Consider the following 27,509-nt stretch of genomic DNA (forward strand, 5'->3'; position numbering starts at 1 on the left):
GTCTGTTGTGGGGAGGGGAAAGGGAAGGCGACTGTAAGCTGCTTTGAGACTCCTTCGGGTAGAGAAAAGCGGCATGTAAGAACCAACTCTTCTTCTTCTTCAGTAATATCAGGGCTCTCTCAGCCTCACCTACCCCACAGGGTGTCTGTTGTGGGGAGAGGAAAGGGAAAGGCAACTGTAAGCCACTTTGAGACTCCTTCAGGCAGTGAAAACCGGCATATAAAACCCAAATCATCGTCTTCTAAATAAAACCCTCTTCACTTGCCTCCTGAAGACTGACAGGCCACATACACAGAGCCAATCAGGCACAGGGCTATGGGAAAATCAGCCACTACGATCTGCTGTCAGCATGGCACGAAACCTCAAATGGGTAAACGCCGTTCTTAATGTTAACGCTGTTACGGTTGCTAAGCGTGAGGATCGGTAGTGGCCTGAACAGCTGCTTTGGGTTCGTTGATCTCCTGGAGGCTGGCAACCCGACCCAGGAGTCAGAGCTCGCCTTGTCAGATGCGACATGTCCTTTGAGCCTCTGACCGCGGCCTTTGGCTGTTGATTCTGTTCTCCCGGAGCCAAGCTGCTCCAGTAGCGCACAGCTGTGCAAATTGGTTTCTCACACGGAGATAATGGAACACTGACAATGGTGACAGCGGAGGGGGACTAATGTCTGGCCAGACGGGGAGAAAGAGACCTTTAATTGGCTGACATGGAGACAGCCCAACAAAAACGCCCTCTGGCTCTTTCATCGGAGACATCTCGGCTGAGCGATCGCCCAGGGTTACCTTCCCTTCTCCTGACATCCCTTTGTAATGAGTTTTCTCAAATTGGTCATTCTCGGCATGCCGTGGTGGTGTTGCAGTCCTGATCGTCTGCCGAGGTGGCCTTCAATTAGGAACCGTGGAAAACTGTTCCTCAAGCAGTTCTGAAAGGTTCGACCAGAGGAGAGAAAGAGATGGGATTTTTAAGAGTTGTCTACTCTGAATTGGAAAATACCTGGAAATTAGGGGGGGGCGTCTGTGGGAGGTAGTTTGGGGAGGGACAGGACCTCAGTGTGTTAAAATGTCATAGAGTCCACCCTCCAAGGCTGCCATTTACTCCAGGAGAACTGGGAACATAGACATGTCTGATCCATTGTGCATGCCATTAAAGGTTTTTGAGTCTGAGTCTATCTCCAGGGGAACTGTTGGGAGTTTTGGACTCGGCTTGGTCCTGTGTCCCTCCCGAGAAATAGAGCTGCAGAGCATTTGAAAGAATACAGTGATTAGTTACTTTTGTGGATTAGGTACGGATCCAGAGTTGCAGTGCTTTGGGAGTAAAAGAGAGTAATCTTTACTGGGAAAGATTATTTACAAACATATATCCCAACGGACATACAGAGTACAAAAGCTTCATGGGTAGTTACAAAAGCAGCACATTGCAAGCCTCTCAGGCTAAAGATCTTTCACATCCCCTCTCCATAGCTCTCCAGGGTCTCAGGCTATGGTCTTTCACATCACCTCCTGTCTAGTCCTTTTAACTAGAGATCTCAGGCACTGAACCTGGAACCTTCTGCATGTCAAGCAGAGGACCTCCCAATGGCCATTTATGCACGGGGAACCTCACTGCCCCAGCTCCTGTGCAGGAGCACAAATCGGAGACAGATGAGGTGCACCAGGTCAAATGCTCTCCCATGTGGGTGCAGGAAGAAGTAGGGCAACCTGCCAATGCTAAAATTCCAGCCTGCAGCTCGGCATGAAATCTCCAGTGCATAAATGGTCAATGAGCAACTCCAAGGTCTCAGGCTATGGTCTTTCCCATCACCTCTTGCCTAGTCCTTTTAACTGGAGATCCCAGGGATTGAACCTGGGACCTTCTGAATGAGAAGCAGATGTTCTACCACTGAGCCACAACTGGAGTCCCTCATTCCTTTACCTTCCATCCTTTCACTGGCTCAGGAAGGTCCGTTGAGCCGGCTTATCACATTTTCCCTCAAAGCTTCTCCAACAGATGCATCCCAAAGTAATCCCAACATGCTTCATGACCCCCGAAGAGGGCTGGTTTCCTCTCCCTCAACACCACCACCCCCCAGCCCCTCCACTCTCTCAAGTTCTTTATCAAACCTGTTCTCTCCGTTTGGGGGAGAGAAGAAAGATAAGCCATTCCTTTCAGTTGCCCAGGGTGAATTTGAAGTTCCCTCATCCACCAGCTTCATAAGGCTACCTCCGACATTTCTGGCAACAAGGATGGGGGTATCTACTCTTCAGGGATCCCCTTTGAGTTAATGAGGAAGAGAATTCTCTGATTCTTCTAAGGACATTCGGGCTCTTGATCCTGCCACCTTGACTCCCCTCACTGGGGCCCTGAGAAACTTCATGCTGAGTTCAATGCTTCTGTGTCCTTGTCACTCTCTTAGATGATTTCAATTATCTCTCAGCCAAGTTTCATTTCAGGTTGTCAGCCCTGGGCCAGGCGGCCTTGCCTAGCATGAGTTTGCCGGAAAAAAAACACCTGACTGGAAAACCTTTTTATGAATTGATTTTTTTTTTAAGCTGCAAGGAAAACAAAAGTCACAGGGAACTCATGATCATCATGCCTGTGCCAGGAATAGAGAGCTGAATGGGGTTTTATAGGTGTACCTCAGGCCTACCTCATAGGGCTGGCTCAGAGGCCTGGATCGATAATGTCACTCCTTTCAAAGTCATCTACAGGATCCTTTGGGTCCTCCTCCAAAGTCTCTAGGCCAGCCCTGGATCCCTGATCCCATCCCTCTCAAATGGCAGGGCAAGCTTTCTCAGCCAGGGCTGATTCTGCACTTACTTTTTGTTTTTTTTTTCCATGGTGGATCCTGCTGAATTCAGATTGATTTGAACTCGGGTCTTCCTCTATCCTCTCCCCCCATTGAAACAGAAAGTGTTCTGCACTTGATTGGGGAAGCTCAGAGCGGGGAGGGGGGCCAAGCGCAGCGGGAGTCTCTTTCCTTCTTTTCTTGAATGGGGAGGAGTGGGGAGATTGGAGACAGCAGGGGAGAAGGAATAAATCCAAGAGGCAAATCTCTTCTGAGAGAAGTGAGGGCTTCTGGAGAGCAGTCACTTTAAGACAAGCCTTGCAACTGGGAACCAGGAACTCTTTGAACCAGGAAGTCTTTGAACCCTGGCCAATCAGGGAAGAGTGCACATTTACTGATGACGATTTTTCAAATATGGAGGGTTATAGCCATGTCTGGATATCACGGAGGAAAGGGAGGGTCACTACAGATCAATCATGCATGTTGCAGATGGAAAATTTTAAGTGCCCATAATCAAAGTGGAATTCAGTGTAGATGGGAGGGATTTATTCAAGCTGGCAGTGGGTAAAAAGCCCCATGCAGGCTACACCCAGGGTTCTGTGAAAGCCTGGGCTTTCCTGAAGGCCCTGGAAGGGTTTCCCAAATGGATGGGAGTTAATTATTTTAATATATTTTAATTGTTCAACATTTATCAGGTGATATGACCATATATAGTCATGCTGACTTACTCCCCTCAAAATGGCCAGTGGTGGGCCTGGAGGGGGTGGGAAGGGGAGGGGCTCCGAGTGGCTGTGGACACAGCTCTGCTTCCCAACCATCTTCTGCACGATCCTGCCACTTCTGGGGTTTCTTGAAGCCTGAAGAATGTTTCAGGGGTTTCTCAACGGTAAAAAAGTTGAGAAAAGCTGTGTTAGGGTCACCCGGTCAAGATTCATCCTTCAAGCTTATACTAAACAGAGCATATTCTTTAAACCACCCTGGCGCCAGCTTGTTCTATCAAGGATGTAAAAGTACATTGACCCTAAAATTGTAGTCAAAACGTCATTTGTTAGCCTATCTGGAAGTCAAATCTATAAACTCTTTCCCCTGTGTGAAAGCTGACATCACCCCCCAGCATCTCTTGCAAAAAGTGAGATCAGATCTTGGTCTCCAATATGGAATTAGAAGCCAATTTCTACCCATTGTAGAAGGTGGTAAGCATTACCTTTGTCACCCTTCCATTAAAATCAACACATAGCAGGCCGAAAACAGCAATCTGTTGCCACTGCCCCCAACGAACCACACCCCAAAGGGGCCATTCTGTCTACCTACTGCATTTTCAGCATTTGGGAGGGATTTTTGCGCTCCCCTCTCCGTCAGCTGCTTTTTTCACTCAGATTATCCCCCCTCCCCTGATCTTCCTTCCCCTGCAGGGCTGCAGATGTCTCCTAACAATGAGGTTACAGAGACAGGCAGAGAGAGAGAGAGAGAGAGAGAGAGAGAGAGAGAGAGAGAGAGAGAGAGAGAGAGAGAAGCCTCCCCTGTCCTAGATGCTTGGAGTGGCTCTCAATATTTCAACATTTTGCCCTTCGGTTCTTGCTTTCATCACCACACCCTTCTAAGATTGCCAAGTCCCTTGTTGGCAACCAACAGGGGCTGGGAGACTTACCAGCAATGGGGAAATGCTTAGCCCAGCACCAAAATGATGTCCGTGGGGAAGTGGTGATGTCACTTCCGGGAGACCAGGAAGTGACATCATCAGGGCACTGGAGATGCAAACGATTCTGGTATTGGGTTAAAAAACCGGCTAAGGTAGAAGCTATTCCGCACCATGGCACCACTTCTGGGGTTTGTCAAAGCCTGAAGAATGTTTGAGGGGTTTCTCAACAATAAGAAAGTAAGGTTGCTCCGAAGGAACAATTTCCTTCAGGGAAGCTTATCTAAATGCACTGGGAGATTCGTGGTAATTCCAGTCACTCTCCAGACCCCACCTGGAGATTGGCAAAGCTCCTCATGCTCCATTCTCTGTTCGTCGAATGCATCATTTCAAACGTAGAGCCTCAAGCACACTTCCCTCTGACTCATCCTTTCTTGTCATGATCTCTACCCAAGGCCATCTCTGCGTCTATCCTCAGCTAGCCTTCCCGGCAGCAATTGACTGCAGGCTGTAATAGATACAACCCAGGATTCTTGTTCCTGTCACCGTGGGCCCAACAAGATAATTGCTTCAGATGCCACTGCGTGAGACATGATGCTGGACCACTGTTCTCATCCCGCAGGGCTCTTCTGATGTTCTTATGAAGGCCTCGGCCTCTGTGCCCTGTTGTTGGCCCTCCAGAAGAACCGGTTGATTGCTGCATGAGATAGGATGCTGGACTAGGTGGAGTACTGGTGTGGTCCAGCAGGGCTCTTCTGATATTCTTATGAAGGCCTCAGCATCTGTGCCCAGTTGTTGGCCCTCAAGAGGAACTGGTTGGTTGCTGTGTGAGACAGATGGACCACTGGTCTGATCCAGCAGGGATCTCCTGATGTTCTTATGAAGGCCACAGTCTTTATAATGGTTGTTTTTTTTTCCTCCCCGGAGTTTCTCAGTTCAGTTCTGCCTCTTGTCCCACCATGCCGATCTTGCTCTTTTCCACTGCTCCGGACAGACAAACTCTATCTCGCTCTACCCCACAAGGCTGTTGTTTGGATGGTGCCCCCCCCCCTGCATGCCCTGACGCGACCCCTGTGAAAGGGTCGTTCAACCCCCAAAAGGTTGAGAATCACTACTCCATAACCTTGTTGTTGGCCATGCGGAAAAACTGGTTGGCCCCTGTGTGAGAAAGGAGGCTGGACTAGAAGGATCACTGGCCTGATCCAGCAAGGCTCTTCTGGTGTTCTAATACATGGATGACTTTTCACCACTGAACTCTTGCACACTAACCTTTCTCTTCGGCACTGGCACTGGTTGCTCCCTTGTTTGTTCCACAAAGTTCACATGATGTTCCTTCCTCCAAAATAGTTGTCAGTCCCACATCTTTTCAATTGCCTTCCTGTCTGTTTTTCTCCCCTAAATAGTGCTCCTTCGTAGCAATTTTCAGCTCGTCATGCAATCGCAGTCCATGTTTTCAGAGATAACCTGACAGTGAGATATTCCCTTGCCTGGTGCGGAGGAGGGAGTGTTGACAGTATAACCCTATATGGCTTATCTCCGCAGCCACAGATTCAGACACCGGCTTGGGTGACAAAGATTCACCCTCCCTTCTGCAACAGCAAATTCCTGCCCCGTTCTTCCTCTAGAGCCGTGTTTCCCAACCTGTGGATCAGGACCCAAAAGTGGGCATGTGGCCACTGAAAGTGGGTCATAGACCCTCCTCAGTGGCCACCCCACCCTTTCCATTGCTCTCTTTTGTATTTTGGAAACCAAGGTCTGACCCTGGAAACAGGATCTTCCATATCATACCCTAGTTATGTATCTTTTCTTCACTGCATACACATGATGAGGAAGTGAAACATGTTTTGATGGTTTCTTAAAAGAATTTCTTGATTAGATTAGAGGGTGTAATGTAAAAGGAGAGAGAGAGAGAGGTCAAAAGTTGGAATGTAACCTACATGCATAAAGGTTGCATATGTTGGAATGCCAATTGCTTGGGGTTCATAGAACATAAAGAACATAAGAGAAGCCATGTTGGATTAAGCCAATGGCCCATCTAGTTCAACACCCTGTGTCACACAGTGGACAAAACCCAAGGGCCATCAGGAGGTCCACCGGCGGGGCTAGAACTCCAGATGTCCTCCCACTGTGGGCCCCCAATAACCAAGAAGACAGAGCATCTCTGCCCCAGACATAAGAACATAAGAGAAGCCATGTTGGATTAAGCCAATGGCCCATCTAGTTCAACACCCTGTGTCACACAGTGGACAAAACCCAAGGGCCATCAGGAGGTCCACCGGCGGGGCTAGAACTCCAGATGTCCTCCCACTGTGGGCCACCAGCACCAAGAATACCAAGCATCAATGCCCTAGCTAGAATGTTCCACCTATACAAGGTAGCTAATAGCTTCTCATGGACCTCTGCTCTGTATGTTTATCCAGTCCACTCCTAAGAATAGAAGAGAAGCCATGTTGGATCAGGTCAATTGCCCATCCAGTCCACACCCTGCGTCACACAATGGCCAAAACCCAGGGGCCATCAGGAGGTCCACCAGTGGGGCCAGAACTCCAGAAGCCTTCCCAGTGTTGCTCCCCCCAAACACCAGGAATACAGAGCATCGTTGCCCCAGAGTATTTCATCTATACTTGGCTATTACCATTGATGGGTCTCATTTTGTACTCATATTCACCACCACTTCCTCTTTCACTGCAAATTCAGAGGAGAGACGCTTAAGTCCTGATCCATGAGGGGTAGGCCCTGCATGGGGCCCCTGGAAGTGCAGGGCCCGCAGCACGCGCTACATGGATAAACAGGCCCCGGGGAGACCCCTAAGGAAGTCCAGGGAGGCAGGCAATGGCAAACCAACTCAGAAAGTCTCTTGCCTTGGAAATCCCATGGGGTCAGCACAAATCAGCTGTGACTTGACGGCCCAAAAGCCTGACCTCCAAATGGGGTGAAATTCCCTCCGCGGGAAGCCATAGGAGGGTCTCATCAGAACATAGAGATGACATCGGTGTCACGCGCCAGAGACAAAAAGCCAAATCCGCACCTAAGCCAGAGTCCGGATTAACTGTCCGGGTGTCCAGCAGATGTCTAGGAAATTAATCCAGTTTTTCCCAGATTATTTTCATAGCAGACTCGGCAAGATCTACCTATCCCTGATTGAAATCACAGGGTCGAAAGTGTTTAACTCTTTGCTTGACTCTCGGGGGAGGGTTAATGTTGGAAAGCTCCCCCCTCCAGGTACATCCCATCTAAAATATTTCATAGAAGCTTAGAGCTGGAAGGGGCCATACCAGCTATCTAGTCCAACCCCCTGTTCTACACAGGATGCAAAAAGGAGAGGATTAAATATATATATCAGAGTTAAAATCGAGTCCAGTAGCATTTTAGAGACCAAGAAGATTTGGGAGGTCTAAGATTTTGAGAGTCAAGGTATCTGATGGAGGGAGCTTTGCCTCTCAGCAGTCAGTCAGTCAGTCAGTAACCTTTTATTGGCATAAAGCCTCTCAGCAGTTTATACCCGCCCCCCCTGAAATCTTGTTGGTTTCTAAAATGCTACTTGGACCTTCATAGAGCCTCTTGTGGCGCAGAGTGGTAAGACAGTCGTCTGAAAGCTTTGCCCATGAGGCTGGGAGTTCAATCCCAGCAGCCGGCTCAAGGTCGACTCAGCCTTCCATCCTTCCGAGGTCGGTAAAATTAGTACCCAGCTTGCTGGGGGGTAAACGGTAATGACTGGGGAAGGCACTGGCAAACCACCCCGTATTGAGTCTGCCAAGAAAACGCTAGAGGGCGTCACCCCAAGGGTCAGACATGACAAGGTGCTTGCACAGGGGATACCTTTACCTTTACCTTACTTGGACCTTCATAAGTACATCAGAAGAGCCCTGCTGGATCAGACCAATGGTTCATCTAGTCCAGCATCCACTAGCCAACCAGTTCCTCTGGGGAGGGGGCAACCACAGGGCATAGAAGTCAAGGCCGTCACAAGAACGTCAGAAGAACCCTGCTGGAGTCAACCAGTGGTCCCTCTCATCCACCATCCTGTCTGGCCAACCAGTTCCTCTGGAGGGCCAACCACAGGACATAGAGGCCAAGGCCATCACAAGAACATCAGAAGAGCCCTGCTGGGTCAGACCACAGTTTTCTCACACAGTGGCTGACCAGTTCCTTTAGATGGCCAACCTCAGGACATAGAAGCCAAGGCCTGCTGGGTCAGACCAATGGTCCATCCACTAGCCAACCAGGGCTAACAGTAAGGCATAGAGGCCAAGGCCCTCCTCTGATGTTGCTTCCTTACACTGCTAATGAGTGATTGACTGCCTCTGAACATGGAAGTTCCCCTTGGTCACCATGGCGAGTAGCCACTGATAGACCTATGCTCCATGGAGCTATCCAGTCCCCTTTTCCCATTCCTCCAGACCCTAATCCAGCACTCTGACGGCCACACCCTGCTGGAACCCCTTGACCTTGCTTTTCTCTTGCAGACCCACATGGCTACTGTCCTAAGAGAATCTTTAAAATATCGCTCACTCTCAACCTAATAGATAAAAAGGGAAAGGTATCCCCTGTGCAAGCACCGAGTCATGTCTGACCCTTGGGGTGACGCCCTCCAGCGTTTTCATGGCAGACTCAATACGAGGTGGTTTGCCAGTGCCTTCCCCAGTCATTACCGTTCACCCCCCAGCAAGCTGGGTACTCATTTTACCGACCCCGGAAGGATGTAAGGCTGAGTCAACCTTGAGCCGGCTGCTGGGATCAAACTCCCAGCCTCATGGTCAGAGCTTTCAGACTGCATGTCTGTTGCCTTACCACTCTGCGCCACAAGAGGCTCTTAAACTAATAGATAGGGTAGGTCATTTATATAAATATATTGTTTAAACCCTGGAAACTTCACATTTGTGACTTTGGAGGAATACCGTGAAACAAGCCCACCCAAATGAAGGCTAATCAGCTGTCGTGGAGGAGAAAGGAAATAACTTCTCTTTGTTTCTTATGATGGACAAGTAAGATGTACCAGCTGTTAGCATCTGCAAGATTTGCAGTGTGCATCATTGTACAGAATGTGGAGAATGCCCTGCAGGGGGCATCGGAGGAGATGTGCATTTAGCATAATTAGACTGGGAATTAGCGATATTTTAAAGTGGTTTCCTCCAGTGGGTCAGCAAGAGACTGCCTGCTCCTTTATTTATTTATGATTGGACTATTTGCTCTTCCCGAATAGCCGGCTTGGGGTGGCTTACAACATTGCCTGATGAATATGAACATCAAATCAAAAAAGGATTCGAACCCTTAAAATGCAGAACACTTCAAATCCCATTATGACACCAGCGTTTATGGCCCGTTGCTTTAAGATGCTTCTCCCATTCCAGGGGACGGCTCTTGCAGGAGGGGGCCAATCTCGATGATGTTCTAATCTCCCTGCTTGTCTCCTGAATGAACAGTAGGCCTAATTAGACTGCCAGGACCCTCCTCTCCTTTTGTTTCGCATCATAAGAAAACTATTTTGTCTTTTGGCTGGTGCTCAGCTCTCTCGCGCGTTTAAACTCTTCCAGCAGCAGCTCCCCCCACCCCCACCCCCTGTAAAATGCTACTCTCTGGCCCTTCGATGTGGGGGCTTCCTGCCGGCTCAGGCCAAGCCGTTAGTGATTTCATAAGACTTCCTCCGGTCCCAAGGAAATAATTGCATCTCGCAAAACGTAAGCAAGCGAGGACACCAAATTGCTTTTCGGCTCCCGCCGTGGCCTGCAGGGTGGAAGTGGGTTAGCGACTCGTTCTTCCTCGCCAGCAACAAATAAGGCATGATTGGCTCGATTCCAGGGGGAATTTAGGACTCAGCCTGCTGCTGGCATCGACGAGTGGCCAAGCTGGGATTAGCCCCGTCTATTCCCGGGCTCTCTGACTAAATGTTTCAGCTGACATTTTTTGCTGCAAATATGAGATTCTGGAGCGTTGAGGTGCCCGGGATTGATTGCAGTTTCAAGCTGAAGAAATTGCATCTGTGCCTGTGGATTGCACCACTGATTTAGGTCCCTTTCTCCCACTGCTGTGCTGGTTAGCTCTAAGTCAGAGGGGGGTCTGGAAAAGCAATCACAACCTACATGCCTCCCCTTAATAAGAAGAGTCCTGCTGGATCGAACAAGTAGGCCGTCTAGTCCAGCCTCCTGTCTCACATAGCGACCAACCGGTTCCTCTGGAGGACCAGCAACAGGGCAGAGAGGCCGAGGCCTTCCTAAGAACAAAAGAAGAGCCCTGCTGCAGGGGTAGTCAACCTGTGGTCTTCCAGATGTCCATGGACTACAATTCCCATGAGCCCCTGCCAGCATTTGCTGGCAGGGGCTCATGGGAATTGTAGTCCATGAACAACTGGAGGACCACAGGTTGACTGGGTCAGATCAGTAGTCCATCTAGTCCAGCATCCTTTCTCATACAGTGGCCAACTGGTTTCTCTGGATGGTCAACAATAGGGTGTAGAGGCTGAGGCCTTCCTAAGATCATAAGGAGAGCCCTGATAGTTCAGACCAGGGGTCCATCTAGTCCAGCCTCCTGTCTCATACAGCAGCCAACCAGATCCTCAGCGTATAGAATCATAGAATCATAGAGTTGGAAGGGGCCATACAGGCCATCTAGCCCTACCCCCTGCTCAACGCAGGATCAGCCCTAAGCATCCTAAAGCATCCAAGAAAAGTGTGTATCCAACCTTTGCTTGAAGACTGCCAGTGAGGGGGAGCTCACCACCTCCTTATAGAGGATGAGGTCTTCATAAGAGGATAGAGGATGAGGTCTTCATAAGAACATATGAAGAACCCTGCTGGATCAGAGCAGTGGTCCAACTCTTCTTCTTCTTCTTCTTCTTCTTCTTCTTCTTCTTCTTCTTCTTCTTCTTCTTCTTCTTCTTCTTCTTCTTCTTCTTCTTCTTCTTCAAGTGCCAAAAGGTCCACCTTCCAAAGAGACCATTTTCTTCAGGGCAACTCACCTCTGGGAGATGATGAACTCATGGCCTGGAAGTCGGCTGTAATAGCAAGAGAGCTTCAGCTGCCACCTGTAGGCTGACCAAACCCCACATTGTGGAATTTTAACAGCAAGTCTACCCACGGAAAATTCACACAGTAAACAGGCTGATTATACTGGACTACTGAGAGGTGGAGACGAATGGACCGTTTCGGGCAAAGGAGTCAGCTTGACCTCTGCGGCTTGGCTACAATCCCAAAAATGTTTTACTGCTAACAAAGCCAGTTTAAAGGTCTCAGCGATGTGCAGTAAACGGGTCCAATTTTATGACTGTTTCAGAGTTTTAAAAACCATGGCAAGCCTATTAATCTTCCACGGCGCCTTTTGCAGGAAGGTTCGATTCATCTCGGGGGTCTGTGCTGATCATAAAGAATTCCAGGCCAGCTCCGGTTGTTTACGGCAAGTCCCAAAGCCTTTGGTGAAATGATTTCTGCACGGAGAACCCATCGCTCATCTGCCTCTGCATCTCTTAAGAGGAAACGGCAGGTTCTCGGAAAAAGTGAGGCCATCCAAGTCTGCCTTTCTTTTTGCCGTCAAGTCACAGCTGGGGTTGAGGGGTGGCTTGCTATGGCCTGCCTCCCTGGATTTCCTTGGTGGTCTCCCATCCAAATACCAGCCAGGGCCATATGATGAAATTGGGCTCATCTGGGCAATCTGGGTCAGGACCAATAAAACATTATTGGCCTGAATATCAGGCTGTACAATTTACAGACATTCCTAATGGAAGAGTGTGAAACCTCAATATAATTCAACCATATCATAGAATCACAGAGTTGGAAGGGGCCTCATGGGTCATTTAGTCCAACCCCCTGAACCGTGCAGGACACTCACATCCCAATCGCTCCTCCACTGTCACCTGCCACCCCCTTGAGCCTTCACAGAACCAGCCTCTCCGTCAGGTGGCTCTCCAGCCTCTGTTTAAAAATTCCCAAAAATGGAAAACCCACCACCTCCCGAGGAAGCCTGTTCCACTGAGGAACCGCTCTAACTGTCAGGAACTCCTTCCGGAGGTTTAGACGGAGTTTCTTTGCATTAATTTCATCCCATTGGATCTGCTCCGTTCCTCTGGCAGCAGTGCATGTGAACGAGATCTGGGGATTGTGGATTGCAAGCTAAATATGAGCAGCTACTGTGATGCAGCAGTAAAGAAAGCAGCTTGTGAGTGGCTGGGCAGAAGGGACTGTGTCCGTGCTTGGCTCTGGTGGCCCTTCCTTGCATGGCCAAGGAAAGCTGATCACCACTTTGGATTTAGGGATGAATTTCCTCCAGGTTAGAGGAATTACGTTTGTTTTTGAGGGAGGGTATCCTCTGGGCATGGAACTGGCATTACTGTGGGTGGACAGGTAGTTCCGAGGTTCCTGCATTCTGCAGGGGGTTGGACTGGATGACCCTGGGGGTTCCCTTCCAACTCTGTGATTCTATGATTCTAAAGCAAATGCAGTCTTGGGATGTATCAACAGAGGCATCACTTCAAAATCCCAAGTTGTCCTAGTATACCACATTGGTCAGGCCCCACCTGGAGTACCGTGTGCAGTTCTGGAGGCCCCACGTCAAAAAGGAGGTGGACAAAATTGAGAGGGTGCAGAGGAGAGTGATGAGAATGATCTGGGGCCTGGGGACCAAGCCCTAGGAGGAAAGGCTGAGGGGAATGTTCAGCCTGGAGAAAAGTAGGTGGAGAGGGAACATGATGGCTCTCTTAAAGTATCCGAAAAGGAGGGCAGGGAAAGAAGATGTTGAGAGGGGACATTGCTGTCTTTAAGTAGTAGAAGAAGAAGAGTTGGTTCTTATTTGCTGCTTTTCTCTACCCGAAGGAGGCTCAAAGCGGCTTACAGTCGCCTTCCCTTTCCTCTCTCCACAACAGACACCCTGTGGGGTGGGTGAGGCTGAGAGAGCCCTGATATTCCTGCTCAGTCAGAACAGCTTTATCAGTGCCGTGGCGAGCCCAAGGTCACCCAGCTGGCTGCATGTGGGGGAGTGCAGAATCAAACCCAGCATGCCAGATTAGAAGTCCGCACTCCTAACCACTACACCAAACTGGCTCTCCTTTATTTGTACTTGCAAGGTTGTCACAGAGAAGAGGGTAGGGAAAAGGTTCTGTTGGCAGCAGAGGATAGAACCCACAGGAATGGCTTTAAACTACATGTAGAGCAGTACCGGGGGGGGGGGGGGATTCATAGTCCAAGTAGTTCAACAAAACTGGAATATTTTGGGGTACAGTTTGTTCCCCCTGTTTTGTTTGTTTCCCTGCCTGGTTAATTCCATCCCATTTCATTTTCTCCGAAAAGGAATAGCCACAGAAATCAGATTTTAGTAAAGTCATAAGTTCGATTTATGGCTAAAACCGATCCCCAGCTTGTGGGGCAGAGCTCACTGGCTAATTGGATCACGGGCAAGAGTACCATGTCATTAAAATTTACACCAAAGAGTCCGCTTCCCAGCAGAAATGGAAGACAACCGAGGCTCAGGAGGACCCAAGCGATAATAAAACTAATCAGATGACTGAACCGGCCTCCACCGCAAATCAGATATTATTGATGTTGTAAAGTGTTAGCTTGTGCCATGGAAACCAGAAAACATCTTGCTGGCTATTTGTCTAACAAGATCTATGGCTTATTTTAATCAACATAGAATCTTAGTGTCGGAAGGGGCCAAACAGGCCATCTAGCCAGTTCTGCCTAAAGCATTCAGGATAAGGATCGATATAGGCAAAGATAAATGTATCCTCTGTGCAAGCACTGGGTCTTGTTTGACTGGCAAACCACTCCGGAAGGATAGAAGGCTGAGTCAACCTTGAGCCGGCTGCTGGGAGTGTACTCCCAGCCTCATGGTCAGAGCTTCAGACTGCACGTCTGCTGCCTTACCACTCTGCGCCACAAGAGGCTCTAAGGATCGGTATATTGATACACAAATACAATGAAAAGGTTTATACAATCTGAAGAGAAGCCAAAGATTTCTGTGGAGAAGAAGCACAAATATCATATTTCCATATCAATATACTGATATTATGCTTGTCTATTTATCTTGACATTTATAGTATTGATTTGTAAATAAATACCCCATTTAGAAAAAAAATGTTTATAATATTGAAGCGAATACATAGTTTGTAGCCTTGTGTTTTTTTTAAATTTATTATTTATAATTTGACTTTTATACCGCCCCTCTCGGACTTGTCATCTTTGGGTAGAGAACAACAATATCAGGAGTAAAAGCATTCCAACAGGGATAAACATTAAAACACTAAAACAGCATAAAATTTAAAATTAAGGTTACACTGTTCTCAGTGGAACAGGCTTCCTCGGGAGGGGGTGGGTTCTCCATCTTTGGAGATTTTTAAACAGAGGCTGGAGAGCCATCTGACAGAGAGGGTGAATCTGTGAAGGCAAAAGGATGGCGGGTTACAGTGGTGAGCGAGAGGGTTGTAAGTGTCCTGCATAGTGCAGGGGGTTGGACTAGATGACCATGATGTCCCTTATGAGTCTATGATTCTATGATCCTATGATTATAAGTAGCTATCGGCATCGGTGAGGAGCAATCACTGACATTAATATTATAATATAAGGTGGTAAGAATCAGGTGGGAGGAGTGGACCAGAAGAGGCTCAGTTAGATGTTACAATATAGTTCAGTTGTAAACTCAGCAGAAGAGCTTCAATTTGCAGGCCCTATAGAAGTTGGTAAGTTTCGTTAGGGCCCTGATCTCACCGGGGAGCTCATTCCACCAAGCAGGAGCCAAGACCAAAAAGACCCTGGCTCTGGTTGAGGTCAAGTGTCCTCCTTTAGGGCAAAGGTTCCTCAGCTGCTTGGAATTGCTTGACCAAATTTCTCCCTGGGGAAAGTATGCAGAAAGGTGGTCCTTCAGATATGGAGAGCCTAGACCATATAAGATCAGAAGACCTGCGGATCATAAGACCTGTTTTGTCTGTTCTTCCTCTCTCCCTCAGGTCAACGCCTTCATTTCCTTCGTCTTCCCCATGGTGGTCATCTCTGTCCTGAACACCATCATTGCCAACCAGCTCATTGTCATGTTCAAGCAGGCTGCCCAAGAAAACCAGGTGTGCACAATCGGAGGGCAGCAGACCATGCTCAGCATGTCCATGGAACCCGGCCGTGTACAAGCCCTGAAGCACGGAGTCTGCGTTCTAAGTATGTACCACTCGTGTTAAGCTGCTGTTCGTCAATTCAGCTGTTGCCTTCACCAAGGCTGTGGTGGGGGGCTTGAGGCCTAGAAGAGACATATTTAGCCTGTGTAAAGAAACTGGGAGTTAGTAGAAAATGCATGTTTGCAAAACAGTGGGTTGAATCCACCTCTTCCGCTAACAGTGGAGACTTCCGCCACTACAAAGAGTCTTCCGGCATAACAGTATGCCTTTTGTAGCACAGTGAAGGTCTGTGGACCAACTGGAGGCCTGGTATCAACAGACAGTTCCGCCATTCACAGAATGTTTAGATCCAACCCAGAATTCATGAACATCTCTATCTGTCATGAAAAATACTTATATGTTTCTCTTGCCAAAGGGCGCATAATTTCTCTTTTAAGCTTTCTGGGCATCTGATAAGGCAAGACTTTTTCCACCACGGTTTCATGAAGCCCTGGGGTTTCTTGATGACCCTGGAAAGGTTTCCCAAATTAGTGGGAATTAATTTTTAATATATATATATTTAATTTGTTAAACATTTATCAGGTGATATGACCACATATGGTCATGTTAACTCACCCAACCCTCCCAAACTAGCCAAGCACAGGCCAAGAAGGGGGTGGGAAGGGGAGGGGCCCCGGGTGGGCATGCCCACAGCTCGGCTTCCCAACCGCATTCTGCACGATCATGCCATTTCTGGAGTTTCTCACAGCTTGAAGAATGTTTCAGTGAGTTCTCAACATAAAAAATTTGAGAAAGGCTGATAAGGTGTCACCATACTAAGCCTTCCAGGGAGAATAACTAGGTTATTCAATAAGGAACTTATCCCAATTAATTGTCAAAGACTTCCTAATGAACTCCACGCAGATACAAGAAAAACACTCCCTAATCAACTTGCTAATGAACTCCACCCAGACATAATTTGCCTTTATGGGACCTCCCATCATAATAATATCTATCTATCTGTCTGTCTGTGTGTGTGTGTGTGTGTGTGTGTGTGTGTGTGTGTATATATATATATATATATATAATTGAAATGGTTCAACTTTTTTTCTGTTTTAGACAAAACGTGATACATTTATGTGGCTCCTGCAGTTTCATTTTTTTTGTTCTGAGTTGAGAAAAAAATGAAAACATTTTCTTCAACTCTAAAAGTTCTTTTTTCCCCCCTTTTAGCTTTAAAAGAACTTTTAAACATTTTTGTGGGCCCCTAAGAAGTATCGTGGGCCACAGGGGCTGTGCCTACTGTGTCTTACTTCTTCCTCTTCTTTCCTCTCTGTCTCTATCTGTCTCTCTCTCTCTCTGTCTCTCTCTCTCTCTCTGTCTCTCTGTGCAAGTTTACCTCAGTTGCTCTTAATTGCATATCTTATTTAATTTTTAAACTTATAATAGCAGAGTGATTGCATGAAGCATTACGCAATTATCATAAATCGGTTACTAATTGATTATTCATTTCCTGAGTCACATCATCCACCTGAAGAAAAAGATATGTGTATATATATATATTAAGGCATAAAAAGCTTTGCACGGAAAGCCCTTAACAATGCCCGCGGTCACGAACAAACTAGATGGCAGAGTCCAAATCTCTTCCAAGCCATCCCACTCCCTTCCTGGATACTTACAGCTAGAAACAAAAGGGAAAACTTGGAATTCAGTTATCACAGCTGCCGTTACTTCTGAAGCCTGATCCCAAAAAAATCCATATGCAGCCTCTGCTAAATCTGTGTCGCTATTGATAAGACGGCTTTTGAGCGCTCTGCGAATTAACATCATATATTCTTGCATCCCTGCGGCATTTCATCCGAGGCTCAACCATCTGCTTGTCTCGATGATTTCACTGTCTTGCTGAAGCATCTTAACTTAATAGAGACATAAGGAGAGCCATGTTGGATCCAACCAATGGTCCACCTACTCCAGCATCCCATATCCTACCATGGCCAACCAGATGACTCAAAAAGCTCAATTTCTTCCAAAGTACGTTCTTTTCTTTTGCTAACACAGATGCGGGGATTGACTCCTTGTGGATGAGGAATGGGGAGAGAGGGCAAGATTATGTCAGACCCCCATCAACAGCCAGTTTGCTGTAGTGGTTAGGAGTGCGGACTTCTAATCTGGCATGCCAGGTTCGATTCTGCGCTCCCCCACATGTAGCCAGCTGGTGATCCTGGACTTGCCACGGCACTGATAAAGCTGTTCTGGCCAAGCAGTGATATCAGGACTCTCTCAGCCTCACCCACCTCACAGGGTGTCTGTTGTGGGGAGAGGAAAGGGAAGGCGACTCTAAGCCGCTTTGAGCCTCCTTCAGGTAGGGAAAAGCGGCATATAAGAACCAAATCTTCTTCTTCTTCAGTAATCTCAGGGCTCTCTCAGCCTCCCCTCCCTCACAGGGTGTCTGTTGTGGGGAGAGGAAAGGGAAGGCGACTCTAAGCCGCTTTGAGACTCCTTCGGGTAGAGAAAAGTGGCATATAAGAACCAACTCTTCTTCTTCTTCACTAATCTCAGGGCTCTTACTGGCTGCCTGCCTGACTTCTGAAGGTTGGGAAGACGTGAAGTGAGCCCTGCTAAGGGACTCTTCAATAAGTCCAACAAATACACAATTCCCCGGATCAAATGCCTTCCCATTCCTATACAGAGAACTTAAATAGCCAAGGCTTGGCTGGTAACTCCTCTTGGGAGTCTCTCTCCAACACTTCAAGACGAAGCCGTAAGATGAGATACATGAGATACATTGGGAGCATCCGGAGGCAATTTTGACAAAGCTTGAAGGGTGAACATACAGCAGAAACATTTGATTCACATTAAGGCACATTACTCATTCAGGAAGTCCCAGCTGTAGCCGTGATGGAGTGAGGACTCCTTATGCAAGAGTCTGCTTGAGCCGTGGATCATCAGAATGACAAAACCTGGTTCAACAGCTCTAAATGTCTGGCCATTTAAACGTCATTCCGGTCAGAGATTTTTGTTCCGTGCTTTATTTATTTACTTATGTTTACCTTTTTATACCGCTGCTCCCAGCGAGCTGGCTCGCGGTGGTTCACAAAAAGGAAAACACCATAATATCTAATAAAAACACATAATATTAATACACGCCTTAAAAACAATCCCCACGATTAATCTCTGACTGCATCACCAAATGGGGTTGAAACAGTGAGTACTTCCGTACTGTTTATTTACTTATTTATTTAGTGAGTTTTGGATTTCTATTTCCTGCCACTCCCAGGGCTGGCTCATGGGAGGTTGCAAATAGTCCATCAATTAAAAAAAAACAATAAAACCCCATTAAAATATCAAACAGGACATAAAAATACAACATTAAATAAGCAAACATGGCAGTATGATCCCCTATTCCCCCCCCCCAATAACAACATCCAATCTAATAGGGGAAATGGTAAGATTGGGGGCATAACCCTCACCATAGATTACCCTTGTGTCCCGCTGCTTAGCACCAGGGGGGGGGGAATAAGATCTTCTAGTCAGACCCCAGCCTCAACCATAGACCTGGCGGAAGAGCTCCATCTTGCATGCCGTCCGGAACACAGAAAGCTCCCGCAGGCCTGCAGCTCTTCTGGGAGCTCATTCCACCAGGTAGGGGCCAGGACTGAGAAGGCCCTGGCCCTGGTTGAGACTAAATGAGTTTCTCTAGGGCTGGGAACAACCATCTAGTTGGTACCCGCAGAGCACAAAGCTCTATGCAGGGCATAGGTCAACAGACAGTCCCTCAGATATGTGGGTCCCACAATGCACAGGGTCAGTACCAAAACCTTGAACTGGATCTGGGCTGCAACTGGGAACCAATACAGCTGCCTCAGCACAGGCTGGTGTTCCTGTGAGGACCCTAGCAGCCACATTTTGCACCAGCTGCAATTTCCGGGTCAAGGACAAGGGCAGGCCCACGTAGAGAGAGTTACAGAAGTCTGAGTAGCCTTGGCCACTGTCCTACATGATAAAGGTTAAGGTAGAGGCATCCCCTGTGCAAGCACCGAGTCATGCCTGACCCTTGGGGTGACGCCCTCCAGCATTTTCATGGCAGACTCAATACGGGGTGGTTTGCCAGTGCCTTCCCCAGTCATTACCGTTTTACTCCCCAGCAAGCAAGCTGGGTACTCATTTTACCGACCTCGGAAGGATGGAAGGCTGAGTCAGCTTTGAGCTGGCTGCTGGGTTTGAACTCATGGTCAGAGCTTCATACAGCATGTCGGCTGCCTTACCACCCTGTGCCACAAGAGGCTCTTGTCCTACATGATAAAAGGTAAAGGTATCCCCTGTGCAAGCACCGGGTCATGTCTGACCCTTGGGGTGACGCCCTCTAGCGTTTTCATGGCAGACTCAGTACGGGGTGGGTTGCCAGTGCCTTCCCCAGTCATTACCGCTTACCCCCCAGCAAGCTGGGTTCTCATTTTACCGACCTCGGAAGGATGGAAGGCTGAGTCAACCTCGAGCCGGCTGCTGGGATTGAACTCCCAACCTCATGGGCAGACAGCTTCAGACAGCATTTCACTGCCTTACCACTCTGCGCCACAAGAGGCTCTTACATGATAGAGCGCTGCTAATTTTTAAAAAATAATCCATTTGTAACTTTCAGCACCATGGAGAGTGCTCATTAGACGAGGCCTAGTTGGGAGCCTTTCCTAAGGATGGGTCAGTCAACCAGTAACCAACAGGATTTAAGCTGTGGAATTCACTGCCAGAGGAGGAGAAAAAAGAAGAGTTGAGGGGGGCAGTTGTACTCCATATTTTACTACACTAAGGAGTCTCAAGGTGGCTTACTATCACCTCCCTTTCCTCTCCCCACAACAGACACCTTGTGAGGTAGGTGAGGCATAGAGCGCTCTGAGAGAACTGGGACTGGCTCAAGGTCACCCAGTTGGCTGCATGGGGAGGAGTGGGGAATCAAATCCAGCTCTCCTGTCTAGAGGCCGCCACTCTGAATCACTATATCGAAGCTGGCCGCAAGCCTAGCTAGCTTTAAAAAGGGGTGAGAGATTCATGAAAGAGAGTTCTATCAAGGGCTATTGGCCAGATCACTGAAGGGAGTATCCATATATAGAGGTCAGCAAACCTCTAGGAGGGCTTCAACTTCTATTCCCTGCTTGTTGTCCCTCGAGATGTCCATGGACTACAGTTCCCATGAGCCCCAGCCAGCATTTTCTGGCAGGGGCTCATGGGAATTGTCGTCCATGAACATCTGGAGGACCACAGGTTGACTACCCCTGCTCTAGGTCAACTAGATGGCCATTGTGTGGAGCAGGATGGTTGAGTAGGTGGAGCCCTTGGGCTGAGCCAGCAGCCTCTACCTGCATTCTTATTTTCTCTTCTGATCCACAGGTGTGAACTTGGGGTGCTCACAACAGCCCATCAAGTTAAGAGTTAGCTTGGTGTAGTGGTTAGAAGCACCGATTTCTAATCTGGCGAGCTGGGTTTGATTCCCCATTCCTCCACATGCAGCCAGCTGGGTGACCTTGGGCTCGCTGCAGCACTGATAAAGCTGTTCTGATCGAGCAGGAATATCAGGGCTCTCTCAGCCTCACCCACCTCACAGGGGGTCTGTTGTGGGGAGAGGAAAGGGAAGGCGACTGTAAGCCGCTTTGAGACTCTGTTGGGTAGAGAAAAGCGGCATCTAAGAACCAACTCTTCTTCTAAAAAAATAAAACAGGCAAAGATATGAGATAATAGGCATTTATAAATGCTCAAACACTTCTGAAGTCCTCAGGATCTTCCAATACTATTATCCGTCATCATATTTACAACCAGTGTCCAAGTTATGCCCGTACTGCAGAAGGCTGGCTGAGACTGGGGGGAGCTTACCCAGAGGCTCCGCGTGAGAAGAGCAGGATTTGTACCGAGGATTTCCTGACTTGTATATTGGTCACTATGCCCCCCACACACCACGATGCATGGGGCAGTGTGAAGCAGTGGTTAAGAACATTGTATCAGGGCACAAGATTCTCTACCAAAGTGGCTTACGATTGCCCTCACTTTCCTCTCCCCACAACAGACAACCTGTGAGGTGGGTTGGACTGGGAGGGCTCTGAGAGAACTGCTCTGCAAGAACAGCTCTTAACAAAAATCTGACGAGCCCAAGGTCACCCAGCTGGCTGCATGTGGAGGAGCAGGGAATCGAACCCAGTTTGCCAGATTAGAAGTCACCGGTCTTAACCACGACATCACACTGGCTCCTTAAGAGGTTCTTACTCCCACAAAAAGGATGCTTAAATTGAAGGAAGCCTCATTAGACTGCAGGAGCTTCATGCTGCCCACTGATGGACCACTGGTCCATCAAAGCCAGGACCTTCTGCTCTCCAAGGTCTCTTGCCATGATCTTTTGACTCCTCTGTGAATCTGACTCATTGAACTGGAGATGACAGGGATTGAACTGGGTATCTTCTGCTTGCGAAGCCAAGGCTCTTCCACTGAGCCACAGTCCCCACCCTGCTTGCCTACTGCCCCATATGTAGTTTCATATACCACTGTCTGATTTCTCTCCTCCCCCTCCTCTCTCCTTGTTCCTAACCACTGCACCAAGCTGTGCACGACAAGAAAAACGGCATACTCCTGGAAGAGGAAAATGGCATACAAAAACTTGCTGTAGGATGCTTTGGTCTGATCCTACGTTGAGCAGGGGGTTGGACTAGATGGCCTGTATGGCCCCTTCCAACTCTATGGTTCTATGATTCTATGATTCTATGGCCTGTATGGCCCCTTCCAACTCTATGATTCTATGATTCTATGGCCTGTATGGCCCCTTCCAACTCTATGGTTCTATGATTCTATGATTCTATGGCCTGTATGGCCCCTTCCAACTCTATGATTCTATGATTCTATGGCCTGTATGGCCCCTTCCAACTCTATGATTCTATGATTCTATGGCCTGTATGGCCCCTTCCCACTCTATGGTTCTATGATTCTATGATTCCTCTTCTTCTTCTATATCAGTGAGCAGGGGCAAATGGTTCCCTATTTCATTTGTGCTGCAGGAAGCTGGCAGGAAGCATGTAAATCCTTTTGAAATGTGGTGCTGAGAGCTTTACGGTCACAGTCTCCTAAATATATAAATCATAGACAGACAAGAGCACCAGGCTTGCCAGCTCTAGCGCCACAGGGAGCAAGGGGGGATTCAACTCGAGGGTCTCCAAGGTCTCTTCTAAGACTTTATGAGGCTATTTGTGCTTTACCGTGTCTTACCGGCCTTTTTTCCACAGCCCGTTCCTGCTTTTGAGCAAATGCGGCCTAGAAAGGTGATGGAACCACCGAGAACCCCATTTCCTATCATCGTTTCTGCTTTGCCATAAATAACTCGACGTCAGATGCCTTTTTGGCTCCAGATTTGTACTGCAGGAAGGACGCGAAGGAGCAAGACAAGATAGCTGTTGCCGTGATCATGGAATGCTCCTACTCATCCTAATTCATGATCCAAATCTTTGTCCGTGGGGTGTGGGGTTGGTTTCCAATCTGACAAAAAGTCAAGACCGCTTGAAAGGTTTGAACTCTATTTTTGTCCCTTGCAGGAGCTGTTGTGATTGCCTTTGTGGTCTGCTGGCTTCCCTATCACGTGCGGAGACTTATGTACTGCTACGTGCCAGAAGATCAGTGGACAGAGTGAGTAACCTAGAATCCTAGAATCACAGAGTTGGAAGGGGCCTCAGGGGTCATCTAGTCCAACCCCCTGCACTATGCAGGACACTCACAACCCTCTCACTCATCCACTCTAACCTGCCACCCCCTTGAGCCTTCACAGAATCAGCCTCTCTGTCAGATGGCTCTCCAGCCTCTGTTTAAACATCTCCAAATATGGAGAACCCACCACCTCCCGAGGAAGCCTGTTCCACTGAGAAACCACTCTGACTGTCAGGAACTTCTTTCAGAGGTTTAGATGGAATTTCTTTTGCATTAATTTCATCCCATTGGTTCTGGTCTGTCCCTCTCAGGCAAGAGAGAACAATTCTGTTCCATCCTCTATATGGCAGCCTTTTAAATACTTGAAGATGGTTATCAGATCCCCTCTCTGTCGTCTCCTCTCCGGGCTAAACAGACCAAGCTCCCCCAACCTTTCTTCCTACATCTTGGTCTCCAAACCCCTCACCATCTCCTCTGGACATGCTCCAGTTTGTCTACATCCCTCTTCAACTGGGTTGCCCGAAACTGAACACAGGACTCCAAGTGAGGCTGAACCAGAGCAGAGTAAAGCAGTCCCATCAATTCCCATTTGCCTTTTTAGCCACTGAGTCACACTGCTGACTCATGTTCAATGTATGGTCTACTAAGACTCCTAGACTCTTTCAACATTAAAGGCTGAATTGTTTTCTCTCTCAAATAGCCTGAACTCTCCCTAGAAGCCAAAATTTACTTACAGGCAAAAAGAGGTCAGACCTTCATTTGGTTAGTCCAGGTTTCAACCATATCCTAGCCAAAACTCACTCACTGTTGTCTTGTAAAACTTGAACGGTCAAATCACTCTTGAAATGACTAAATATAAAAGAGCCACAATGCATGTGGACTTAGAGACAGAATCATAGTATTATAGAATCATAGAGTTGGAAGGGGCCTTAGGGGTCATCTAGTCCAACCCCCTGCACTAGGCAGGACACTCACAACCCTCTCGCTCATCCACTGTAACCTGCCACCGCCTTGAATCTTCACAGAATCAGCCTCTCCGTCAGATGGCTCTCCAGCCTCTGTTTAAAAATCTCCAAAGATGGAGAACCCACCACCTCCCAAGGAAGCCTGTTCCACTGAGAAACCGCTCTAACGGTCAGGAACTTCTTCCGGATGTTTAGACAGAATTTCTTTTGAACTAATTTCATCCCATTGGTTCTGAGAAGAACAGAGAAGTATCAATGTCTTCTCTTATCCTTATTGATCTTGACTTCTAAAGATAAAATGCAGTTTCTAAGATTGTCACCAAAGTGCTTTCAGAAAGATGATTTTCTCATACAACCCATATCTGAGAGATTCAGGGGGGCTTAGGTGTAACTACCTGATATATACTCAATTATTGGAACCTCACATGACTGTATTAAAACCTGGTCATTTGTCTCCTCTGAAGATGTGAAGCAAGATTGCTCTGAGCTTGGGATGAGTTTCCCATTGAAATACTGGGTTCAAAACTCTGTTTGAGTCCAGGGGCACCTTTAAGAACCCTTAAACCAGGGATGGTCAACCTCTGGTCCTCCAGATGTCCATGGACTACAATCCCCATGAGCCCCTGTCAGTGTTCGCTGGTAGGGGCTCATGGGAATTGTAGTCCATGAACATCTGGAGGACCACAGGTTGACTAGCCCTGCCTTAAACCACTCCTGATAAAGATATATAAATAACCAGTTTCTTTCTAATCTGTGACCTGTTTGTTCTTAGTTTAGTTCTTGGCATGAAGCCATTTCTTCATAGTTAACTTCTGCAAAGATGAAACGGAAACAACCGTGCAGATGCAACTGAAAACAAATTATTCCTCTACGCACAGAGCAGGGGTGACTGCATTCAAGTGGGGGAATAGCTGTAATTTTCCTGCACTGTGTAGGGGGTTGGACTAGATGACCCTTGGAGTGCCTTCCAGGTCTGTTCCTATGTGTCTAACTGTTTACAGAAACTGTCAGGCCTGCTTAGTTCAATAAACTATACCGTTAACTGTCAGGGTACCTTTCTTTATTATGCATTTAAAACATTTATTAGCTGCCTCTCTCCCTTACAGAACTCAAGGTGGTTCACAATAGCAATAAAATACATAGCACAAGAGTGCATAAAAATACATAAACCCAACATTTAAATTCACAATTTTTAATCAAATGCAGTCTTAAACAAAGCCATCTTTAGCTGACTCTTAAAGATCGAAAGTAAGGAGGCCAGGTACCAACCCCAGGGGGAGTTTTTCCATACTTAATCATGGGGCCACTATTAAGAAGAAGAAGAAGAGTTGGTTCGTATATGCCGCTTTTCCCTACCCGAAGGAGGCTCAAAGTGGCTTACAGTCGCCTTCCCTTTCCTCTCCCCACAACAGACACCCTGTGGGGTGGGTGAGGCTGAGAGAGCCCTGATATCACTGCTCGGTCAGAACAGTTTTATCAGTGCCGTGGCGAGCCCAAGGTCACCCAGCTGGCTGCATGTGGGGGAGCGCAGAATCGAACCCGGCATGCCAGATTAGAAGTCCGCACTCCTAACCACTACACCAAACTGGCTCTTTAAAAAAAGCCCTCCCCAGTAAAAGCTTTATTGATTGGTGGGACAATCAGGAAGGACTCTCCCTATGATCTCAGTTCCCGGAGGGGGGAAATCAGTCCTTCAGATATACCAGTTCAAAGGCTTTTAGGTCTTTAAAGGTCAAAAACATGACCTTGGTAAACCCAACTGATGATGTCTTTCTCTCCCTTTCCCACCAGCTTCCTTTACGACTTCTACCACTACTTCTATATGCTGACGAACATCCTCTTCTACGTCAGTTCCGCCATCAACCCGGTCCTGTACAACCTGGTGTCGGCCAACTTCCGCCAAATCTTCCTCTCGACGCTCCTGTTCGTGTGCCTGCCGTGGAGGAAGAAGAAGAAGAGGACCAAGTTCAACCGGAAGTCCAACAGCATCTCCAGCAACCATACCTTTTCTAGCCAAGTCACCAGGGAAACCACCTACTAATGACCTGGCCGTCGCCAAGGGAACGGAAGGACGAGGGTCTCGATTCAAGGCTGAACGGGACCTCGCCAAGAGGGCTGTACCGCTTTTCGACATGGCCTCCAAGTTCACTCTCGCATGAATGTGTGTTTGCTGGTTGTCGTCCCTCAGAGCCAATCGAGGGCCATTCCGCTCGTCCAACTTGGGGTTCTTTTAACGCATCGGCCCTTGCCTCCCGTGAGTAACGTCTCCATGTTTTGTAACTTAGATCTGGCATTAAAGTTCATCTGTGGCATCAGTGAGGAAGGCCTGCCAGCCATCGAGTCAAGCTTGAATGCCTCTTTGGTCGTCAACGTCTCCATTGGGAAAGGCAACAGGAACGTTCGAAAGATGGAGACCACCTCTTCCGGTGACTCTGAGACTGAAAAAATGACATGTCAAAAATGACATGGTTCTTTCAAGGGTTTTTCTTTTCCTTTTTGGGTGAGAAGGAACTGGTGTGTTTTTTTTTGGGGGGGGGGAGAAAGAAACCTATCCGATCGTAAGAAGAATGTAAACTGTTCATTTCAGAAGGGCATGCGATACTCAGGGAATGAGACTGTCGTGGTGTTTAAGGAACCTGAGCTGAACTCTGTTGAGTACAGGGCATTTGGGGAAGCCAGCCTGGGTTCGCGTCACTTGGTTGGCCCTTCGCGCCATCTTGGGTTTAGCTCCGAGGCGCTACGTTTCCCTTGTGTGCTTTTTTGACCCAGGAAAGCGTCTTCTTTTCGTTTGAATGTGCCTGGTATAGTGGGAGCTTGACTAATGCCTTCAGTGAGCGCTATGAGACTGAAGGATCTTTCCATGGGAGAGAAACGCTGCTGGTAGAGAAGCATTTCCGGCTAAGCCCCCGCAACAGCAAAGGACACCCGCTTCTTATGCTTGCCATTGAAATCGGCTTGGGGCTTGGCCTCATGGTCAACTTCTAGCACTGTGAACTTGCAGTTGTGTGTAACCTTTGTGTCGGTGCCAACCATGAGTCTTGGAAGGCTGAGGAGAATGAAAGCTCTGCTTGGAGAACCGGACAGTGGAAGAACAAAGAGGAGAAGGCAAGAAGTCAGACGGTGGTATATGGAATTGGATATGGGGCACTAGTCTATGGCCAAGCAGGTCGGTGGCTGTGTCTCAGTGGAGGAGCCTCTGCTTTGCAGGCAGAAGATACCTGGTTCAACCGCGGACATCTCCAGTTCAGTGGATGGGATGCTAAAGACCACGACAAGAGACCTTGGAGAGCAGAAGATCCTGGCGTTGATGGACCAGTGGTCCGTCAGTGGGCACCATTAAGCTCTCGCAATCTAGTGAGGTTTCCTCCAACTTCAACATCCTTTCTGTTGGAGGAAGATCTTCTTAAG

At 47.9% G+C, this 27,509-nt stretch overlaps 1 protein-coding gene across 1 annotated transcript in view; it reads left to right on the forward strand.

Annotated features, from left to right (window-relative positions):
- Nucleotides 1-26,274, forward strand: part of NTSR1 (neurotensin receptor 1) — a 93,639-nt gene extending 67,365 nt beyond the window's left edge. Inside the window, exons 2-4 of the mRNA XM_077335799.1 lie at nucleotides 15,328-15,529; nucleotides 23,028-23,118; nucleotides 25,893-26,274. Coding sequence (XP_077191914.1) covers nucleotides 15,328-15,529; nucleotides 23,028-23,118; nucleotides 25,893-26,142 — 543 coding nt within the window. The 3' untranslated portion in view covers nucleotides 26,143-26,274. The remainder of the gene's footprint in view (nucleotides 1-15,327; nucleotides 15,530-23,027; nucleotides 23,119-25,892) is intronic.
- The last annotated feature ends 1,235 nt before the right edge of the window (nucleotides 26,275-27,509 follow it).

Source organism: Paroedura picta, chromosome 4, assembly GCF_049243985.1.
Source record: "Paroedura picta isolate Pp20150507F chromosome 4, Ppicta_v3.0, whole genome shotgun sequence".
Lineage (NCBI taxonomy): Eukaryota > Metazoa > Chordata > Lepidosauria > Squamata > Gekkonidae > Paroedura > Paroedura picta.